Source organism: Hyla sarda, chromosome 1, assembly GCF_029499605.1.
Source record: "Hyla sarda isolate aHylSar1 chromosome 1, aHylSar1.hap1, whole genome shotgun sequence".
Classification (NCBI taxonomy): Eukaryota; Metazoa; Chordata; class Amphibia; order Anura; family Hylidae; genus Hyla; species Hyla sarda.
Window position 1 is genome coordinate 519,882,578 of NC_079189.1, and position 19,694 is coordinate 519,902,271.

Genomic DNA, 19,694 nt, shown 5'->3' on the forward strand with positions numbered 1-19,694 from the left:
AACTGTAATGAGACAAATTGCACAGATTTTGGTTGTATGACTTAAATTCGATTTGTTGTCATGCAGCCTATATCAGTTCTCATGTGATGTTACAATAAACAGTTGCCATACACACATCTTCATGGGGAGCAGAGGGGTGTATAGTCTAGACCAGTGGTCTCAAACTGTGGCCCTCCAGAGGTTGCAAAACTTCAACTCCCAGCATGCCCGGACAGCCATTTGCTGTCCGGGCATGCTCGGGTTGAAGTTTTGCAACCTCTGGAGGGCCTCAGTTTGAGACCACTGGTCTAGGGGATCTTTTCTTTCTCTTTGTAACTTTTACACTGATGCAAATTATTATTTTTTTTCTGTTGCAGAAAGTTTAATGGCCATATCGAGAATAAACCTCTCACTATTCCCAAAGATATTGACCTTCATTTGGAAACGAAGACTGTTACAGAAGTTGACACCTTAGGTGAACTTTCTTTTTTTTAATTTCCTTCCATTTCTATAGCTATCTACAAACTTGTTTTTTTATTATTTCTCTTATCCTACAAGGTACACATGTACTACAGTGCAAATCTAACCATTCTGTCAGTAACCACTTAGTACAGTAAAACTGTTGAGCTACATTGTATCCTGCAGTCTTACTTTTTATCTGCACCCTATGGGGGAGATTTAAGTTGATCAGTCGTCCGTAACAACCAATCAGTTCACTTCAATTTATTTTTAAAAAGGTCTCTGACAAATAAAAGAAGCAGTCTGATTAGTTGCTATGGGAAACTGGACAATTCTTCCTTTCCCCGGGTATTGAAAAGTCTCCCCCTATGTCTTTCTTAAATAAATGTAGTTAAATCTGAAGAAATGACTGATGGAATCTACGGACATGTTCCAGTCAGATTGCTCACAGGTTTTACTTGTAATGTGTAAACAAGGAGATGCACATATCCCTAAAAGCTGTACATGGAAAATAGTGGGCCATTATTTTTTATCAAGACTATTTTCAATGGTTCATGTTTTATTACATAATCATTGGAGCAATAACACCTAATATTAGGTTCCAAAGGTTTGTATTGAAAAATAAAAATGAGGCAAAACTTTTGTTACTGCACAAAACCCATTTTCAGATTACATTTTAGGGAATTTAAGGGGTGTTCTGAGCTAAAATTACTTATCCACTATCCACAGAATAGTGGATAAATGTCAGACCCCCTCCAATCGGCAGAACAAGGCCTAAATCTTTGTTATGACTGGAGTGGCGAGTCGAAAATGCATGCTGTGGCTCCATTCATTGTCTGTGGAGTGGCTGAAAATAGCAGATTGCAATGCTCAACTATCGTTGGCAGCTCCCACAGAGAAGGATGTAGAGGAGCAGCACGCATGTGCGATTCACTGCTCCAGTCATAACAAAGACCCAGGGGCCCCGTTGTGCAGATTGTGGGGCATCCTAGTGGTTGGACCTGCCATGTTCTGACACTTGAGTTCAGAATGCTCCATTGAAAGTATTATCCAGGCTCATAAAAAAAATAATAAATAAATAAAAATTAAGAAATGTGCATTTGTATGTTTATGAATATTCACTGTATGATGCAGCCCGCCATAATAAAAAACTGCTTTTAAATTAAAGAGATACTCCGCCCCTAGACATCTTATCCCCTATCCAAAGGATAGGAGATAAGATGTCTGATTGTGGGGGTCCCGCCGCTGGAACCCCCGTGATCTCTGCTGCGGCACCGCAATTATCAGGTGCACAGAGTGAACTTCGCTCCGTGCCTGATGACTAGTGATGTGGCGCTGACACCACAGATACGCGCACCCCCCCCCGGGACGTCACACCCTCACTCTCAATTCAAGTCTATGAGAGGGGGTGTGGTCCTGATGTCACGAGGGGTGTGGCCGTGACGTCACAAGCCTCCGGTGCAGCAGCCGGTGTTCTAAACAAATGCCGGGTGCTGCAGGAATATTGCAGGGGTCACAGCGGTGCCCCCCATGACCCGAAATCCTATCCCTCCTTTGGATAGGGAATATGATGTCTATGGGCAGAGTACCCCTTTAACATCTTTTTTTTTGTGGGTGGGATTACCAATAGGATGGGCTACAGCTCCCATAAGTCTTCTCAAACACTTCCTCTATTTCAATTGCGTGCATGTCCCTATATTACAAGGTGTAAGGTAGTGTTGTAAGTACTCTTTACTGTCTTAGCGCACCACAGATCTACCAATGACAAATTTCCCTGTTGTTTCCCTACTTACTGGTCACTATACTGCCTAGTATAACAACTGGAAAACAAACTCTGTCCACATGTCCTATTAAAGCTTATGGACATCATAGCAAGGATCCTCTTTAATAGTTGTATGGATGATTCCAGGTTATTGGAAGCTTTTGTAATAAAATGTAACCGTATGTATTGTAAATGAAACATAGGAGTTCAAGGATTCTGAATGGCTTCTTTTCTTTCAGCACTCCACTATTTCCCTGAATATCAGTGGCTTGTAGACTTCACCGTTGCTGCTACTGTTGTGTATCTGATCACTGAGGCTTATTACAGCTTAATGGCTCCTTCACAGGAGATGAATATCAGCATAGTGTGGTGCATGCTTGTCCTGGCATTTGCCATGTATCCTTTTAATTAAAAATAATCCTAGGTAAGATTTGTTAAAATGGTTAAAGGGGTACTCCTGGACAGCGTTCGGAAGTAAATGTTACGAATGCTGTTTTTGCGCTGAGTGGGGTTGGCCATGCCCCCTCGTGACATCAAGTCCACGCCCCCTCAATGCAAGTCTATGGGAGGGGGGGCTGTCTTTTATTGAGGGGACGTGACCGTGATGTCACGAGGGGCGTGGATTACCCCCGCAGAGTGAAATCCGTGTTCGGAACATTTTCTTCCGAACACTGGCCAGTGGAGTACCCCTTTAAATCAATGTTTTTGTTTGTTTAAAGAGAGCATTATTTTTTCCCAAGCATCTAATGTTTGAGATTTTGACATCTGTTGAGAGTAATGTTGTAGGCTCTGTTCACATTACTGTCATAGGCTTTATTGATAAGGAAGCCATGACTGCGATTCTGTATCTGTTTTTTAAGGATTCTGGTTAATTCTTAACTTTTTTTTATAAGCAAGTCTCTCAGGTTTTTTTGAGGTTCCTACTGTTTTAGAACAGATGAACATCACTGCTGACTGACAATGTATAATGCAGAAGTGAACAGGTCTGTTATCGTTGCACACTAAAAAAAAAAGTTTAAGGTGAAACTGACAGCAGAGTCTCCTGTGCTAACGTGAATATACAAGTAGATAATGCAGGTGACCATTTCTAACCAGGTGAAAATTGGTGCAGCCATTCAGGAGAAATCCATCTTATGAATATGGTATTTTCTTGTTATCTGCACTGAAGACACCTGCTTCTGTATATACAATTTTCCCTTCTTCCCACTCCTGCGAGAACCCCACACTATTTGAACGATAATTCCGCCCTCTTCACGGACATGCTGAAGATGACTATTTATGGAAGGGCGGAGTCACTGGCAGAAGGCGGTGGGGTTATCATCGCAGGGGATGGGAGAAACATACAGCAGCTGCAGCAATTTTCACTTGGTAAGAAGTGATAGAAACAGAGCCACCTGTACTATCTTCCTGTGTATTTAGCTTAGTGCGGAGGACCCTGCAGTTAGATTCCCTTTTAAATGTTGAAAAATCTATGTATATAAAACTCAACGTGTGTGTGTATGTATATATGTATGTATTTATGTTCCGCAAAAACTTCCAAATGGCTAATAATATTAACATGAAACTTGGCACACTTATATGTCAACAACAAACATAGGATAGGTGATTTAACCCTTACTCACCCCCATTTGCCAGGGGCGGGACTTATGTTTAACCCCTTAAGGACTCAGCCCATTTGGACCTTAAGGACTCAGACAACTTTATTTTTACTCTTTCGTTTTTTCCTCCTCCCCTTAAAAAAAAAATCAAAACTCTTTTATATTTTCATCCACAGACTAGTATGAGGGCTTGTTTTTTGCGCGACCAGTTGTCACTCACTTTACCATAAAATGTATGGCGCAACCAAAAAAATACTTTTTGTGTGGGGAAATTAAAAAGAAAACCACAATTTTGGAAGGTTTTGTTTTCACGCCGTACAATTTATGATAAAAATGATGTGTTTTCTATTGTCTGGGTCAATACGATTAAAATAATACCCATGATTATACACTTTTCTATTACTGTTGCGCTTAAAAAAAAATCGCAAACTTTTTTAACCAAATTAGTACGTTTAAAATCCCCCTATTTTGAAGACCTATAACTTTTTTCATTTTTCCGTATAAGCGGTGGTAGGAGGGCTCATTTTCTGTGCCGTGATCTGTACTTTTTATTAATACCATATTTGCTTATACAAATTATAAAAACTTTTATTACATTTTTTGGGGGAATAAAATGTTATAAAAAAAAGCAGCTATTTTGGACTTTTTTATTTACGTTCACGCTGTTCACCGTACAGGATCATTTACATTTTATTTTAATAGTACGGATATTTACGCACGCGGCGATACCAAATATGTATATACATTTTTTTTTTTTACACTTTTTGGGGGTAAAATAGGGAAAAAGGGACAATTTACGTTTTTATTGGGGGGAGGGTCTTTTTCACATTTTTTTTACTTTTACTTTTTTTACTTTTATTTTAACACTCTTATAGTCCCCATAGGGGACTATATATAGCAACCATTCGATTGCTAATCCTGTTCAGTGCTATCGGTCATCTTCTGCTCTGGTCTGCGGGAAGGCAGATCAGAGTAGAAGACTCCCGGAAGACAGCGGAGGCAGGTGAGGGGACCTCCGTCTGCCGTGCAGGATGATCAGATCGCTGCAGCAGCGCTGCGGGCGATCTGATCATCCTGTTAAGTGAACGCGATGCCGTGATCTATATTCATCACAGCATCTGAGGGGTTAATGGCGGACATCCGCGGGATCGCGGGTGGCCGCCATTACCGGCGGGTCCCTGGCTGCGATCCACAGCCGGGACCTGCCACGCATGATGCTAGCATCGCTCCGATGCCCGCGGTTATGCTCAGGACGTAAATGTACGTCCTGGTGCATTAAGTACCACATCAGTACATTTAAGTCCTGCGTCGTTAAGGGGTTAAAGTCCCATTCAAGTCTATGGGAAATATGTTACTACATAACTTCCAAACGGCTGGAGATATTTCGATAATACGTTGTCACATGTTACTTATATGTCCACTTAAAATATAGGATAGTTAATTTAACCCTTAACTTACCCCCATTTGTGAGGGTCGGGGTTTTTTGTTTAAAGTCCCATGCAAATCAATGGCAAATATATGTTCTCACATTACTTCTGTACGGCTGGAGATATTTCAATACCTGGTACACATATTACAGGCCGGGATAGGAGGTCAAAAGCTTTCTCCTTTTTTTATTTTCCTCCCCAACAAGGATTAGAAAGGAAAAACTGGGCAACGCCGGGTACTCAGCTAGTATATATTAAAAATAGAAATAAAAAATGTTAAAAAGAAAAAAATAGTTCACTAAAATTATTCTTTGGGTTGATAAAAGCGATAGCGCCAACGTTACAATGTTAAACCTCTGAAAATAACATGTCATCCCAGAATAGTATTAACATGTCATTGGTACTGAATGATGAACACCATAAAAAAGAAACCTAGACAATAGCTGCCCAACCCTCCCCATAGATATATAAAATATATATAATGTGTAGAAAAGATTGAGGGTCCAGCGCAGGATAACGTGCAAATAAGACTAGATATTTATTCTTGATTCAAGCCATAAGACAGCAGGATGCAATGTAACGCGTTTCAGCCGGAAAAAACAACTCATACCGGCTGAAACGCATTACATTGTATCCTGCTGTCCTATGGCTTGAATCAAGAATAAATATCTACTTTTATTTGCACGTTATCCTGCGCTGGACCCTCAATCTTTACTATTGCTACTTTCGTGTTGGTTCACACGGCACCGTGCTACAGGCATCTGGCAAAGAAGGTGAGCTGGGTAACAATCTATTCTCCAATATTTATGTGTGCAATTATAATTGGAGGGAGGGGGTATTAACCCCTTAAGGACTTAGCCTATGTGGGCCTTAAGGACTCAATTTTATTTTTACGTTTTCGTTTTTTTCCTTCTTGCCTTCAAAAAATCTTAACTCTTTTATATTTTCATCCACAGACTAGTATGAGGGCTAGTTGTCCGTTGTAATGCCATCACTCACTTTACCATAAAATGTATGGCGCAACCAAAAAAATACTATTTGTGTGGGGAAATAAGAAAACCGCAATTTTGCTAATTTTGGAAGGTTTTGTTTTCACGCCACACAATTTACGGTAAAAATGACACGTGTTCTTTATTCATTGGGTCAATACGAGTAAAATGATACCCATGATAACATACTTTTCTATTACTGTTGCGCTTAAAAAAAATCGCAAACTTTTTAACCAAATTAGTACGTTTAAAATCCCCCTATTTTGAAGACCTATAACTTTTTCATTTTTCCGTATAAGCGGCGATATGAGGGCTCATTTTTTGCGCCGTGATCTGTACTTTTTATTGATACCATATTTGCTAATATAAAACTTTTGATCCATTTTTTTATTAAATTTTTTTGGAAATAAAATGTTATAAAAAAGCATCTATTTTGGAGTTTTTCTTTTACGTTCACGCCGTTCACTGTACGGTATCATTAACATTTTATTTTAATAGTTCAGATATTAACGCACGTGGCGATACCATATATGTATATAAAATATTTTTTAAAATTTTTGAGGGGTGAAATAGGGAAAATGGGACAATTTACGTTTTTATTAGGGGTTTTTCACATTTTTTTAACTTTATTTTTACTTTTTTTACTTTTATTTTTACACTTTAATAGTCCCCATTGGGGACTATTTATAGCAATCATTCGATTGCTAATACTGTTCAGTGCTATGCATAGGACATAGCACTGATCAGTGTTATCTGTGATCTTCTGCTCTGGTCTGCGGGAAGGCAGATCAGAGCAGAATACGCCAGGAAGGCAGCGGAGGCAGGTGAGGGGACCTCCGGCTGCCGTGCTGGGTGATCAGATCGCCGCGGCAGCGCTGCGGTCGATACGATCATCCATTTTAGTGACCGCGATGCTGCAGATGCCGTGATCTGTATTGATCACGGCATCTGAGGGGTTAATAGCAGCCATTGCGGGTCCGCGGATGTCCACCATTACCGGCAGGTCCCTGGCTGCGATCAGCAGCCAGGACCTGCCGTGCATGATCCAGGCATCGCTCCGATGCCCGCCGTTATGCTTAGGACGTAAATGTACGTCCTGGTGCATTAAGTACCAGCTTGCCAGGACGTACATTTACGTCCTGCATCGTTAAGGGGTTAAAAAAAAAAATCACACAAAAGACAGAGCTTCATACTGCTTCCTTGATGGAATGGATAAAAAATGTATGGCTTTCTGAGCTTTTAGACCTAAAGCTGTAATGTAAACCTGTGGCTTTCCTTGATGGTTCACATCCAGTAAAGTGCTGTTCTCTCTGACAACCCATTACTTTAAAGTTGAAGATGGCGGAGAGAGGTCTGTGTGTGTTACGTTTGGATTCTTTTTCTTTGTCAAAGCCATGGCAATTCTTATTGTGACAGAAAACTACTTGGAGTTTGGACTAGAGACTGGTAAGAAATTCACTTAAGCTATTTATTATTTTTAAGAAAGTAAAAATTATATGTATAATGGTATATTGAACTGTGTGCATATACCTCTACAAGCTCAGTCGCTGATCTATTTAGGTAGCAATGAAGCTGCATTGATTTATTCTTAAATATTTATAAAAATATTCAAGCATTCAAGTCACCCCCATGAACTCCCCATTTCTTATTTGGCTGGAAAGTTCAGATCTATGTATGTGTGTGTGTGTTTGTGTGTGTGTAATAAATAAATAAATATATATAATATAGTGTGTGTGTGTGTGTGTGTGTGTGTATGTATATATATATATATATATATATATATATATATATATATATATATATATATATATATATATATATAATATATAGTGTGTGTGTGTGTGTGTGTATACATACACACACACACACATAAAGGATCTGCTTGCAGGTATCCTTACACTACACATCGTTTAGCTACACCAATATAGGCTTTCACTGATGTTCATTTTTGAGCTTCCCTTTCTCCAAAAGGTTATCAGCTGGATAAAATATATAGTGGTAAAATATGTAATATGGGACCTTTTAATATTGTCAAGAGTTTGTCAGACAACTCGTGTATGATCAGTTTTCACTGGATTTAATATAGACAGTAGGAAAACTACTAATAAAAAGCGGGTGCTTTAAATCAATGAACTGCAGCGGCTTTTGCGGTGCCAGAGACCGCCGCCGCCACCCGCTTCTCTGCCACTGCCTGTACGCGGGTCCTCCTGAGTCCTATCACCATCACCACCACCGCTGCACCGCGCCCCACCGCCCCGGCCCCATTGCCTCCCCCTTCCCCGGTTTTATGATTACCTGTTCCCGGGGTCCACGCTACATCTGGGTCCGGTGGCGTCCTCCTGAGCTGTCACTGTGCATGGTGACGTCGCGTTGAGGACATCACTCGTCATTGTGCAGCGCACAGCGTAACACAGGACGCAGCAGGAGCCAGAAGTAGCGCGGCCCCCGGGAACAGGTAATTATAAAACCGGGGATGGGGGAGGCAATGGGGCCGGCGCGGTGGGGGGGGGGGTGCATGATCGGATTATCGGCAAGGTAATTGCCGATACAGATAACTCCAAAAATTGTGAATATCGGCCGATCCCTACTTTAAAGGGGTACTTTTTTTTTTTTATAAACTGGTGCCAGAAAGTTAAACAGATTTGTAAATTACTTCTATTAAAAAATCTTTATCCTTCCAGTACTTATTAGCTGCTGAATACTACAGAGGAAATGGTTTTCTTTTTGAAACACAGAGCTCTCTGCTCACATCATGACCACAGTGCTCTCTTCTGACATCTCTGTTCATTTTAGGAACTGTCCAGCGCAGAATATGTTTGCTATGGGGATTTTCTCCTACTCTGGACAGTTCTTAAAATGGACAGAGATGTCAGCAGAGAGCACTGTGCTTGTGATGTCAGCAGAGAGCTCTGTGTTCCAAAAAGAAAACCATTTCCTCTGTAGTATTCAGTAGCTAATAAGTACTGGAAGTATTAAGATTTTTTAATAGAAGTAATTTACAAATATGTAAATTACTCTGGCACCAGTTGATTTAAAAAAATAAATAAAATTTTTACACGGGAGTACCCCTTTAATTAAAAAAAAATTACCACACCGGATGTCGCAATTTCTACAAAGTGTATTAGTGGTCTTTCACCCTTTGTTGTACTAATAGAGGTATGAGCCGTAACTAGGAAAAGGGAGAGTTTGGTGCGTCTCAGACACTAGTGGTCAGTTCTGCAGACTAAATTTGTAGAAGGGTTTAGCCAAAAGTAGCCTGTCTGGACTAAGACTTGGGGAGATCACATGTTTTTCTTTTGTTGAAAACATGCATCTGGACTATTTGCTGACATGTGCCACTTTATGGACATACAGGGGCAGGCGTCAGCCATTGACTGGTACTGTAAAAAGCAGCATCCTCAGTTACTGTCAAACCCTGAGTTGGAGTCACTCAGGTTTTGGAGTTGTTCTCCTCATTAATTAGCACCAGGTTTAGAAGTGAACTCTTTATAAAGGAATTTAGAGGGGTACTCTGGCTCTAATACAGCTTATCTCCTATCCAAAGGGTAGGGGATAAGATGTCTTGTTGCGGGGGTCCCCCGCAATCTGTCATTGTGCACCCACCTTTGTGAGCTCTCAAGAGTGCTGGAGGCTTCGAGTGTGTAGCATGACGACCACGGGGCCAGAGTATCAGAATGCCACGACTCCGCCCCCGTGTGTTGTCATGCCCTGCCCCCTCAAAACGGCCGTCATACCCACTCCCATAGACTTACATTGAGGGAGCGGGTGTGACGTTGCGCTACTCCGGCCCCGTGGTCGTCATGCTACACACTCAGAGCCTCCAGCGCTTCGGAGAAGCTCACAAAGGTGGTTGCGCAATGACAGATTGCAGGGGTCCCCAGCGGATTGACCCCATTGACCATACATCTTATCACCTATCCTTTGGATAGGGGATAAGATGTATTAGGGCCGGAGTACACTCTTAATGCTTTCTGATCTGGTTTTCTAAACTGTGTTTTCCTCTTAGGCTTCACAAATTTTTCTGAAAGTGCTGTAATATTTCTTCAAAAACAAGGCTTGGAGTCTCAGTAAGTATCTCCAACATTTAAAGGGACTTTAAACATTTAAAGGGACATCATTTTCCAGCTTTCCAGAAGCCATGATTTATTTACAATAATTGTTTAGTACAGTATGTTGTGGAAGAAAGAGTTGCAGTGCCTAAATATGAATCTCCTGCACTGGCTTACCATTGGTGGGAATGATTCTTGGTTGTTTTGACCACAATTTACCCTTTTTGCAGTTGCTATATGAAATCTTATAATATACATTCTCCTATTTTAATCTATTATTCCAGTATTGGAGGAGCAGCATATAAATCAATGGGGATTACTCACACTGCTCAAAACCTTTCTATATGTTATATTTACAATATCCTTTCCCAGTTAAAAGGGGATACCCAAAACCTATCCTTGGCATAGATAAGTATCTAATCGATGCAATTCCAGCCCCCTCCCCAACAGATCTCAAAGATGGGTATACTTGTCCCCAGATAAATGGAGAGGCAGTAAATGTAATTTATTTGTCAATTAATTTTTGTGATAATCCCTTTAATGAACGTAACACTGGTTGGTGTCACAGTTATAATGAAGATTGTAGCCACCCTTATTTATAATTGCTTAAGAGGAATATTGAGGGAAGGTTAATCACAGTTCTCCCCTGGCAATCCCACCAGATGACCATCAAGTCCTGGAGTACCCCTTTAAAGGATTTTGTGGCCACATGTTGTTTTATTTACAAACAGCTGATAGCAATATAAAACGAATAATACTCATCAAAGCAATTCCCTGCTGCCCCTGTGCCAACGCTTCCCTGATCTTCTGCCAGTTTTTGTTTACCAGTCTTTACCAATGACCTAGGTTGATGTGATTGCCACAGCCAAATGCTGTCTGTATTGTTGACATGTTTGCATTACTGAGGGCCCTTTTAGAGTTGGGTATATGAAAATCTGTGAGGAACAAAGGAGGCAACAGGGGGAAAGTAAAGTTTGTATTTTTCCACAATTTTATACCGATTCAAACTTCCCAAAATGTTATGGGGTTTAAAGGGGTATTCCAGGAAAAAAGGTTTTTTATATATATCAACTGGCTCCAGAAAGTTAAACAGATTTCTAAATTACTTCTATTAAAAAATCTTAATCCTTTCAGTACTTATGAGCTTCTGAAGTTAAGGTTGTTCTTTTCTAAGTCCTTTCTGATGACACCTGTCTCGGAAAATGCCCAGTTTAGAAGCAAATCCCCATAGCAAACCTCTTCTAAACTGGATGTTTCCCAAGACAGGTGTCATCAGAGAGCACTTAGACAGAAAAGAACAACCTTAACTTCAGAAGCTCATAAGTACTGAAAGGATTAAGATTTTTTTAATAGAAGTAATTTACAAATCTGTTTAACTTTCTGGAGCCAGTTGATATATATAAAAAAAAAATTTTACCTGCATAAACCGTTTAACAAATACTTTAAGAAACAGATCTGTCTGTTTAGTAATAGTTTGTATATAAACTAATATTAACTAAGTGACTATTTTTTTTTCTTCTTCTTCATGCAGAGGTCCAGTATCCAAACTTACTTTTAAGTTTTTCTTGGCGGTGCTGTGCTCTCTCATTGGAGCCTTTCTAACATTCCCAGGACTGCGTTTGGCTCAGATGCATCTTGATGCCCTAAATCAAACAAAAGAAACACTGACACAGTAAGGCACATAGCTGGACTTGTATATCAAACATTAAAGAGGTTTAGGTTAATAAAATGTATCCCCTATCTGTAGAACAGCGGATAATTGTCTGAATACGGGGGGTTGGGGCGGAGGGATGTGTGACCGCTGGGACCCCCAGAGATCTCCCATTCGGGTTCCCGGCTTGGCTCTGCTTATGCGCATTTCGTACCCAGCACGTCAGCTGGTCGAAAATGTCCCCTCCATTCATTTATATGAGAGAGACAGTGTGCACGTGTCTCCGACCTTTCCCATAGAGATGAATGGAGGGGCGTGTTTCGACCAGCTGATGTGCTGGGTGCAGTGTCCTTCACAGGAGCAGATTTGGGGCCGACCCGGGGCGTCACAGCAGACATCTTCTTTATGTTTTCCAGTGTTGGAATAAATATGTTATGCATGATGGTCTTGTATGATCAGCACGTTGACTTCAAGACTTAATGATAGAATGTACTCTTTGCTTTGTCATCACAATATTTTGAGCTGCCATAGAACCCCAGAGCAGAAAGCAGACACGTTACTCAAATAGCCTTAATGGGAGCTAGTGACTTCAATCTGCACACATACTTTGTGTGCTGGTGTGCTGTGCAGGCCATGCTTTCAAGTCTACCTGAATGCATATATGTGTGAAATGGCTTTAAAGAGTACCATCTACACTCTCCCTAATCCCCCTCCCCATCTGTCCCTCACTCTGTCTATCCCTGCATTTATTTTTCTTTAAAACCCCCTAAAAATACCTTTTTTCTCTCCTCTTCGGTAGCTCAGTTCAGAGCACTGTGTGAGGGGAGGAAGTGAGCGGGGCATGACAGGCGCTGTATAGGAATTGCTGCTGTTCGGCCGCATCCAGGAGCACACTTACAGCCCCGGCATACGGCAGGGACGGCAGCTCCTGGGCCTCCTCCTCTCGGTTCACATGATAGAGCTTCCATGCCCTGCAGGAAAAAGGACAATGGTAGGTCAGGAGTGCTCCCTGCTTGTCTACGAGCTCAGCGCTTCCTCCTGCCTGTCTGATTGACAGGGAGCTGTGCTGAGACCTGGCTGAAGAGTGATTATGGACTCATGCTCTGAGTCTGAAATGCTTGCAGCCAGGACTGCTAGGGAGACGGATTTTTCAAAGTAAGAATAGACATGAAAAAAAGAAATTTTTGAAATTTTAAAAACAATTAGAAAAGTTTATTAGGTTTTCATCTGTAATATATAAAGTTTTTCATGGGAGATGGTACACTTTAAACCATGGTTGACTATATACAGGCTGGTAAACAGACTGTGCCCACTGCCAGTACACCTCAACCTACCCTTTTAGCAGGATGCTCATGTATGTCTTTGATGTTCTGGGTGAACAAAGTGTTAACCCAGTCTACATTTGGCATTGTATGTGTGTGTATGTGTGTGTATATATATATATATATATATATATATATATATATATATATATATATATATATATATATATATAATCTCTAGCTAGCTAGCAAGCTAGATGAAGTGCTCCCTGCTGCCACTTCTGTCCATGGTGGGAACTGTCAAGAGCTGGAGGAAATAACTCTCCCCCAATTGGACATTTACTGACAAGGACAGAAATGGCAGCATGGAGAACTGTGCCTTATTAGAAAGAACTATGTGACTTTCTCCAGGGCATACAGCAGCTTATGTGCACTGGAAGGCTTGTGTTTTTTTCTTTTGTGTTTTTTTTTTATTTATTTTTTTATAATATAAATAATTTTCAAGTATATGTAACTTTCAGTCACCAGTTAATTTTAATACAATTTTTGTTCTTTAAAGTAAAATAGCCCTTCCATTTTCTTAATTTTCAGATGTTAAGTCAGTTGCCTAGCGGTGCCCATAACTATTTTGTGTAAGCACACAATAGGAACTTTATAGATAATCCGATCAATTTTTGCACATGACCAATTTCCTGTATAATTTCCCACTATGAAATATTAAGCATATAAAAGCTAATGCTACATACAGAAATATATTTACTATAGGTGTGTTCCCTACAGAAGTTTTGTTCTCTTTACACTCAACAGAAAATATAATTAAAGGGATGATGAAATGTGAATAGGACATTGGTGTTTTACAATGCTGATAGCTATAAACGGTGATCTTCTTAGGATTGTACCATAAAAAGACTCCTCTACACCTAATGCCAATGTATAGATGGCAGTCACACTGTAGTCACATCTACCCTGAGCTGCTCTTCTCTGAAATAGCTAGGGACCACACCACTTTAACCAATATAAAATAACTCGCTTAGTCTCTCTTCAGTATAGTACATTACAGTAGAATACCTTTACATTCAGTACTGACATTGGAGTCATGTTCTTTACATTCTCTTATGAGGTTTGTGTTTGTCATTGAAAAAAATATTTCTACTTGTCAAACATTTTGACTGGTCAGCTTCTCAGTATCTAAACCCCCTCCCCCACAGATACGTAGAATGATCGGGATGAAGAGTGGGCCTAAGTTCTTTAATCTCTGGCTTGCAGCAATGTCCATCTAGCTTCTCTGCATGGCCCAATATTTATAATACCCCCCCTCTGAACTTTGACAAGTCTCTTTAAATATTTATTTAATTAAATGACTTCGACACTTTGCATTTTGAGGTAAATTCTTTGCTTTTCTAACTTACAGGTTTATGCTTCATATTAATTTTTTATCACCTTTGTTGATGGTGCTGCTTTGGGTGAAACCTATTACCAAGGATTACATTCTAAATCCACCCCTGGGCAAGGAAACTGTACCTCTGTAAGTTTATGCTCTTATTCTTCCAAATACAGTCTAGTAATATTAAGGCCGATCAAGTTGGGGGGTCACTTTTTCTAATATAGGAAGTCACACACTAGAAATTAGACGACTTAGTCTTCTGAAATATCTCCAGATGAATGGAACAGAGTTTCAGTTGCAGTAAATTCTGTAACAAATCTGTCACCTGTGTACTCATAGATTGGCCCCCAAATGGCCACTGGTTCCAATTTGGAACATTGATTGATATAGAAGGAGATGTAAAAAATTTAGAACTATGGAATAAAAAGTCAGCTTCATTATATTATCATTGGCAGTGTTAGTAACTTTCTTAATACTGTAATGGGATGTTCATCCAAATCTTATTTGCCAATAGGCGAACCAATGACCTTCGTTTTCAATAAAACTTTTACTGTGATGAACTTAAATTTTGATAGACAAAAATAAGAGTTATAAAATGTGTTTCTTCATATCTATTTAAATCACCAATTTGGTCATCATGGATGGCACTTCTACTGCAAGATATAAAGAAGAACCAGATATGAACCATTTATTGCAACACGTTTCTCTCCCTAACTGAGATCTTTGCAATAAAAGAACAAGAGGCACTTCCTTGTGTGATAACCTCCAAAAGCTAATAGCAAATTAAAACGGTGAGCCAAGAACTGACTCCCCTGGGGTGGTTGTACTAATGCCGACACAACACGTACAAGGGCATGAATACAAGGCTGCAGGCTGCCTGTTCCGTAAAATCCAAATCCACAATAGTACCACCAAGGAGGATAATGGAGCGCTGCCCACAACTTCTTAAGTAATTCTAGTTATTTAAAAGGATTATAAAAACGTACGACGTGTTTCGAAGCCTGTCAGGATTTGAAACGCGTTGTACGTTTTTTTATAATCCTTTTAAATATTATTATTCAAGAAGATGTGGGCAGCGCTCCATTATCCTCCTTGGTAGTACGATTGTGGACTTGAACTGGGATCTTTGTCAGTTGTATGGATACAGCAAACAAGCAAAGAATCAAATGAATGAAGAAAATAAGTGACACAACCATTTGCCTGTACCCCTTGAGAAAGGCAGATGTACTGGCAAAATGTTGAGGTGGTTTTTAACAATCTCATCCATGTCTGTTCGCCATTGTAAATCAGTAAATATCTAACAATGACTGAGATGGCAGAGGGGATAATATAAACCATGTAGAGAGGAAGAGTGATTAACAGTTTGAGACTGCAGGATGGACTGCGGCTGCCCCAGTGGTGACATCACATGATCACATGGAAACCGTATATACACCCATAGCATCTAGAGAATGTCATAAGAATCTACACCAGAAGATCTTGTTTGAAATATATGGATTCATAGATACACACTGTGTGCTGGAAAATAGGGGCACTCTAGTTTCCAGCTGTGGCGTTCTGATATACTGGGGGATTGATCATATGTGAAATTGTAACAGTAAACCAGTATGCATCATATTTTAGGTTAATAAGCCACAAAGCCTAATCATACAGAAATAGAATTCCACAGGCTGGCATTAGATATTAACTAATGCTCAACCAGCATGCACTGCTTCAGTGCTTTAATCCAACATATGACAGCTCATCTTAAGTCTGTGGGGTTAAATCTGGAAGTTGTCTAAAGAATTATAGCTATCAGGTATTCAGTTGACAGGAATGATTGCCCGTTGCAGTGGCCAGAAATGGCAAAGCTGTAAAGCAGTTTTCCCAACTGTAGGAGAAAGCACTCTAGCCCCCCTTTGACTACCAAGTTCAGTGCCCCCCACTAGGAGAGTATAATAATGGTTGAAAAATCCTTCTTACCTTTTTTCTTTGGACCTCTTAGTGGTCTAATTTCCAGGATAAGTGATCAAGATTAGATAGAATCAGATAAACATACTGGTAATTTATGTAGACATGGAGAGACAGCTTTTAAAAACACTCTATTTTTCTAATTCTATTACATTTTGAGTTGATCACAGTAAAAGTTATGTTTTAAGGGGTTTGTTGAGAAATAAAGTCATTGTTTTCTCTATTGGCAAATAAGATTTGGATAAATATTTCGGAACGGCCAACAATATCCAACAATATGTCCTCACATAGGTAAGACACCTATTCCCACCATGATATGCACAATGCTATATGGGGTGTGTAGTGCACCATGCTGACTTACAACCCATTAGTGACATTCATAGTATTCGATTGATACATGGTTGTAAGCCAGCCTGGTACACTACATGCTTTTATGTAACTGCTTTGTCTGTGTGCAATTATAATACTAAGCAGCTACCCTCCTTATGAATAGTAGGCATGTGAGTGGTTGTTCATCAGTATGTTACACCTGTGCAACCTCCCCCATATACCATTGTGGCTTATCTACATCATGGTGGGAATAGTTGTTCAACCTGCCTGTGTATCAGTAATCAGTAAGTATGGCCTCTTTTCTACAACAGAAATCACCCCACTTTTCTTGCCCTTTACCCCGAAGTTCAAAGGTACAAAAGACTTCCTCGGATACCTGCTTTCACAAAAGTCAAGATCCTACCAAAAAGATATGTATGGCATATCCAGTGCTGAGAATGAATTGAAAGTTTTTTTTTTTTTTTTCTTTCTCTTCCGTTCCTGTATTTGGGCTTGATGGCAGAATGACGGAGGATGCCTTTGATACGGTTCGACTTTGGGTCATTATTTTCCTGTGTGGCTTAAGGTTAATAATGATGAGGTACCATCTACAGGCTTACTTAAACTTGGCTCAGAAATGTGTGGATCAAATGAAAAAAGAAGCTGGAAGAATAAGTACTATGGAACTGCAGAAAATGGTAAATATACTTGGTCTAATCTTATTATGTATCATTTTCTGTTGAACCAGTATACTGACTGTTATAGGTTAATACACCTAAATATTAGCAGGAACCACAAGAGCTGGGGTCCTGTGTCCCTCCAGTGAATGGAGCAACAGCACACTTGCTCAGTGCTCAATTCCCTCTATGAAAAGTCTAAAGACACTTACAATGCTCCTAGTTAGTGAATGTAGCGACGGCTATGCGTGGTCACTGCAGATTCATTCACTCGGGGCAAGACCCCCCCCCTGTTCTTATGAATGGTTGGGCTCACTGCAATCAGACCCCTTCTGATCAGATACTTGTTCCCTATCCTATGGATAGGTAATGAGTTTATATTTTGAGTTAACACTTTTATTAGTCCAAAAGGGTGAAATATTTGGAGTCTTTATTGGCTCTTGTATGACTTGTGTTGCCTGCTAAATAATGATACAGTTTGTAGAATGTCATAGCTGGCTTTTAATACAGAATGTATTTTAATATCCTTTCAGAAGTAAGAGCTTTAGTGGTCTGAGAAGTATTTTGTATTGCTTGTTCCCCAGTATGCTGAAACATTAATGGATTCTGCCGTGTTTTTAGGTGGCTCGAGTGTTTTATTACCTTTGTGTTATTGCACTTCAGTATGTGGCACCTATGGTGATGCTCCTGCACACAACCCTGCTTCTGAAGACATTAGGTAGGCTTAAATATGACACTTCAATGCTACTTAAAAAGTAAATGCACCATGCACATACTGATGTATAGACTGCTTTTTAAGTGTGCAAAAATGTTTATTTTATTTTTTTTTCTCCCCCCTTCTATGTTTTTTTTTGTAACTTTTAGGTAATCATTCTTGGGGCATCTATGACTCAAATTCTCCACTAGAAGCCATGCAAGGATCTAGCCCAGCTCTCTCGGAAGTGCCGTGTCCTGAAGAAAAAATGAAAGCCACAGTTACACAAATTACCATGGCACTCGGGGGGTTAAAGAACATTTTTACCCCGCTTCTCTTCCGGGGACTCTTATCCTTTCTTACCTGGTGGATAGCAGCTTGCCTTTTCTCTACAAGCCTCTTTGGTTTGTTTTATCATCAGTATTTAATAGTGGCATGAGATCAACGTGATAGCATTTATACGAAAAGGACCAAGTATAAGACAAGAAGCTGCAGTGGCCAGAGCACATAGATATCAGCAGCATCATGTCTTGTATCAATGTTTCCTCTGTATTCTCAGGGTAAATATTGTATCAAATCACTGTTGTGAGCTCAATCTTCATTACCTCAATGGGCGAAGAAGACTTAACTGCTGATTCATATAGCTAGAATTAGGCCACATGTACATCAGCCCTATCGTTGCGCTCTAAATCTGCAACCTGTCAAAACAGGAAGCTAATGTAGTGGAGCCCAGTGTGCTCATTGGTGTTAATGGGCCTAACAGTATCTAATTTTGACTGTGTTGGGGCCATTTTCTAAACGTATATGCCTTATTTTGACAGCTTGTTCAAGTAGATCTGGACGAAAGGGCTAAAACGTAAATGTAGCCTTAGTTTTCATTCATAATTTTTTTTTTTTTTTTTTTATAAAAATATTTGGACTGAAGTATGATTACCCAGTCATATTTTGATTAGCGGGTATTGCACTCATGTTATTCTTAGTGTTTTTTTTTTTTTTTTTTTGTTTTTTTTGTCCCAAACACGAATGGCATCTCGACAGAGTAGATGAGTTTCCCTTGTGTCTATCTGTAGAGATCTGAGCCATACAAAGGCTTGAAGATAACTAATTTATTTCTGCTGGCACTGTCCTTTTTCCAGTGACTCAAGTTCCAGCAGGACAGAATGTATTGCTACTGTATATTACAGTAAATGTATGTGAACAACTGTCTAGTATCTGTTGACTTTTCTATGCCTGGCAGGCAGGTGTGCTTGGGGAAAGGTAATATCCTGGTTCTTGAGTTTCTGACCACATGAACACTAAAGTGTTGGTGCTAGTACTTAAAGACATAGGACTGTGTGATTGTATATGGATGAAGAGGGTGGGAGTTATGCTTGCAAAATGTATGTTTTTAATAAAGCTTAATCTAAACACTTTACCATCACATCACAATGTTCTAGTGCCAGATTTATAGTCTGATTTTTTTTTTTTTTTTTTTTTTTTTTTTCGAGGGGGAGGGGGGGGGGGT

The 19,694-nt window shown here is 39.9% G+C and overlaps 1 protein-coding gene across 1 annotated transcript in view; it reads left to right on the forward strand.

Annotated features, from left to right (window-relative positions):
• TMEM161B (transmembrane protein 161B) overlaps positions 1-19,093 on the forward strand; it is a 48,064-nt gene extending 28,971 nt beyond the window's left edge. The window contains exons 5-13 of the mRNA XM_056538579.1: positions 357-454; positions 2,440-2,596; positions 7,509-7,660; positions 10,221-10,281; positions 11,795-11,935; positions 14,588-14,701; positions 17,343-17,517; positions 18,118-18,214; positions 18,361-19,093. Of these exons, the coding sequence (XP_056394554.1) occupies positions 357-454; positions 2,440-2,596; positions 7,509-7,660; positions 10,221-10,281; positions 11,795-11,935; positions 14,588-14,701; positions 17,343-17,517; positions 18,118-18,214; positions 18,361-18,629 (1,264 nt within the window). The 3' untranslated portion in view covers positions 18,630-19,093. The remainder of the gene's footprint in view (positions 1-356; positions 455-2,439; positions 2,597-7,508; positions 7,661-10,220; positions 10,282-11,794; positions 11,936-14,587; positions 14,702-17,342; positions 17,518-18,117; positions 18,215-18,360) is intronic.
• Positions 19,094-19,694: the final 601 nt, after the last annotated feature.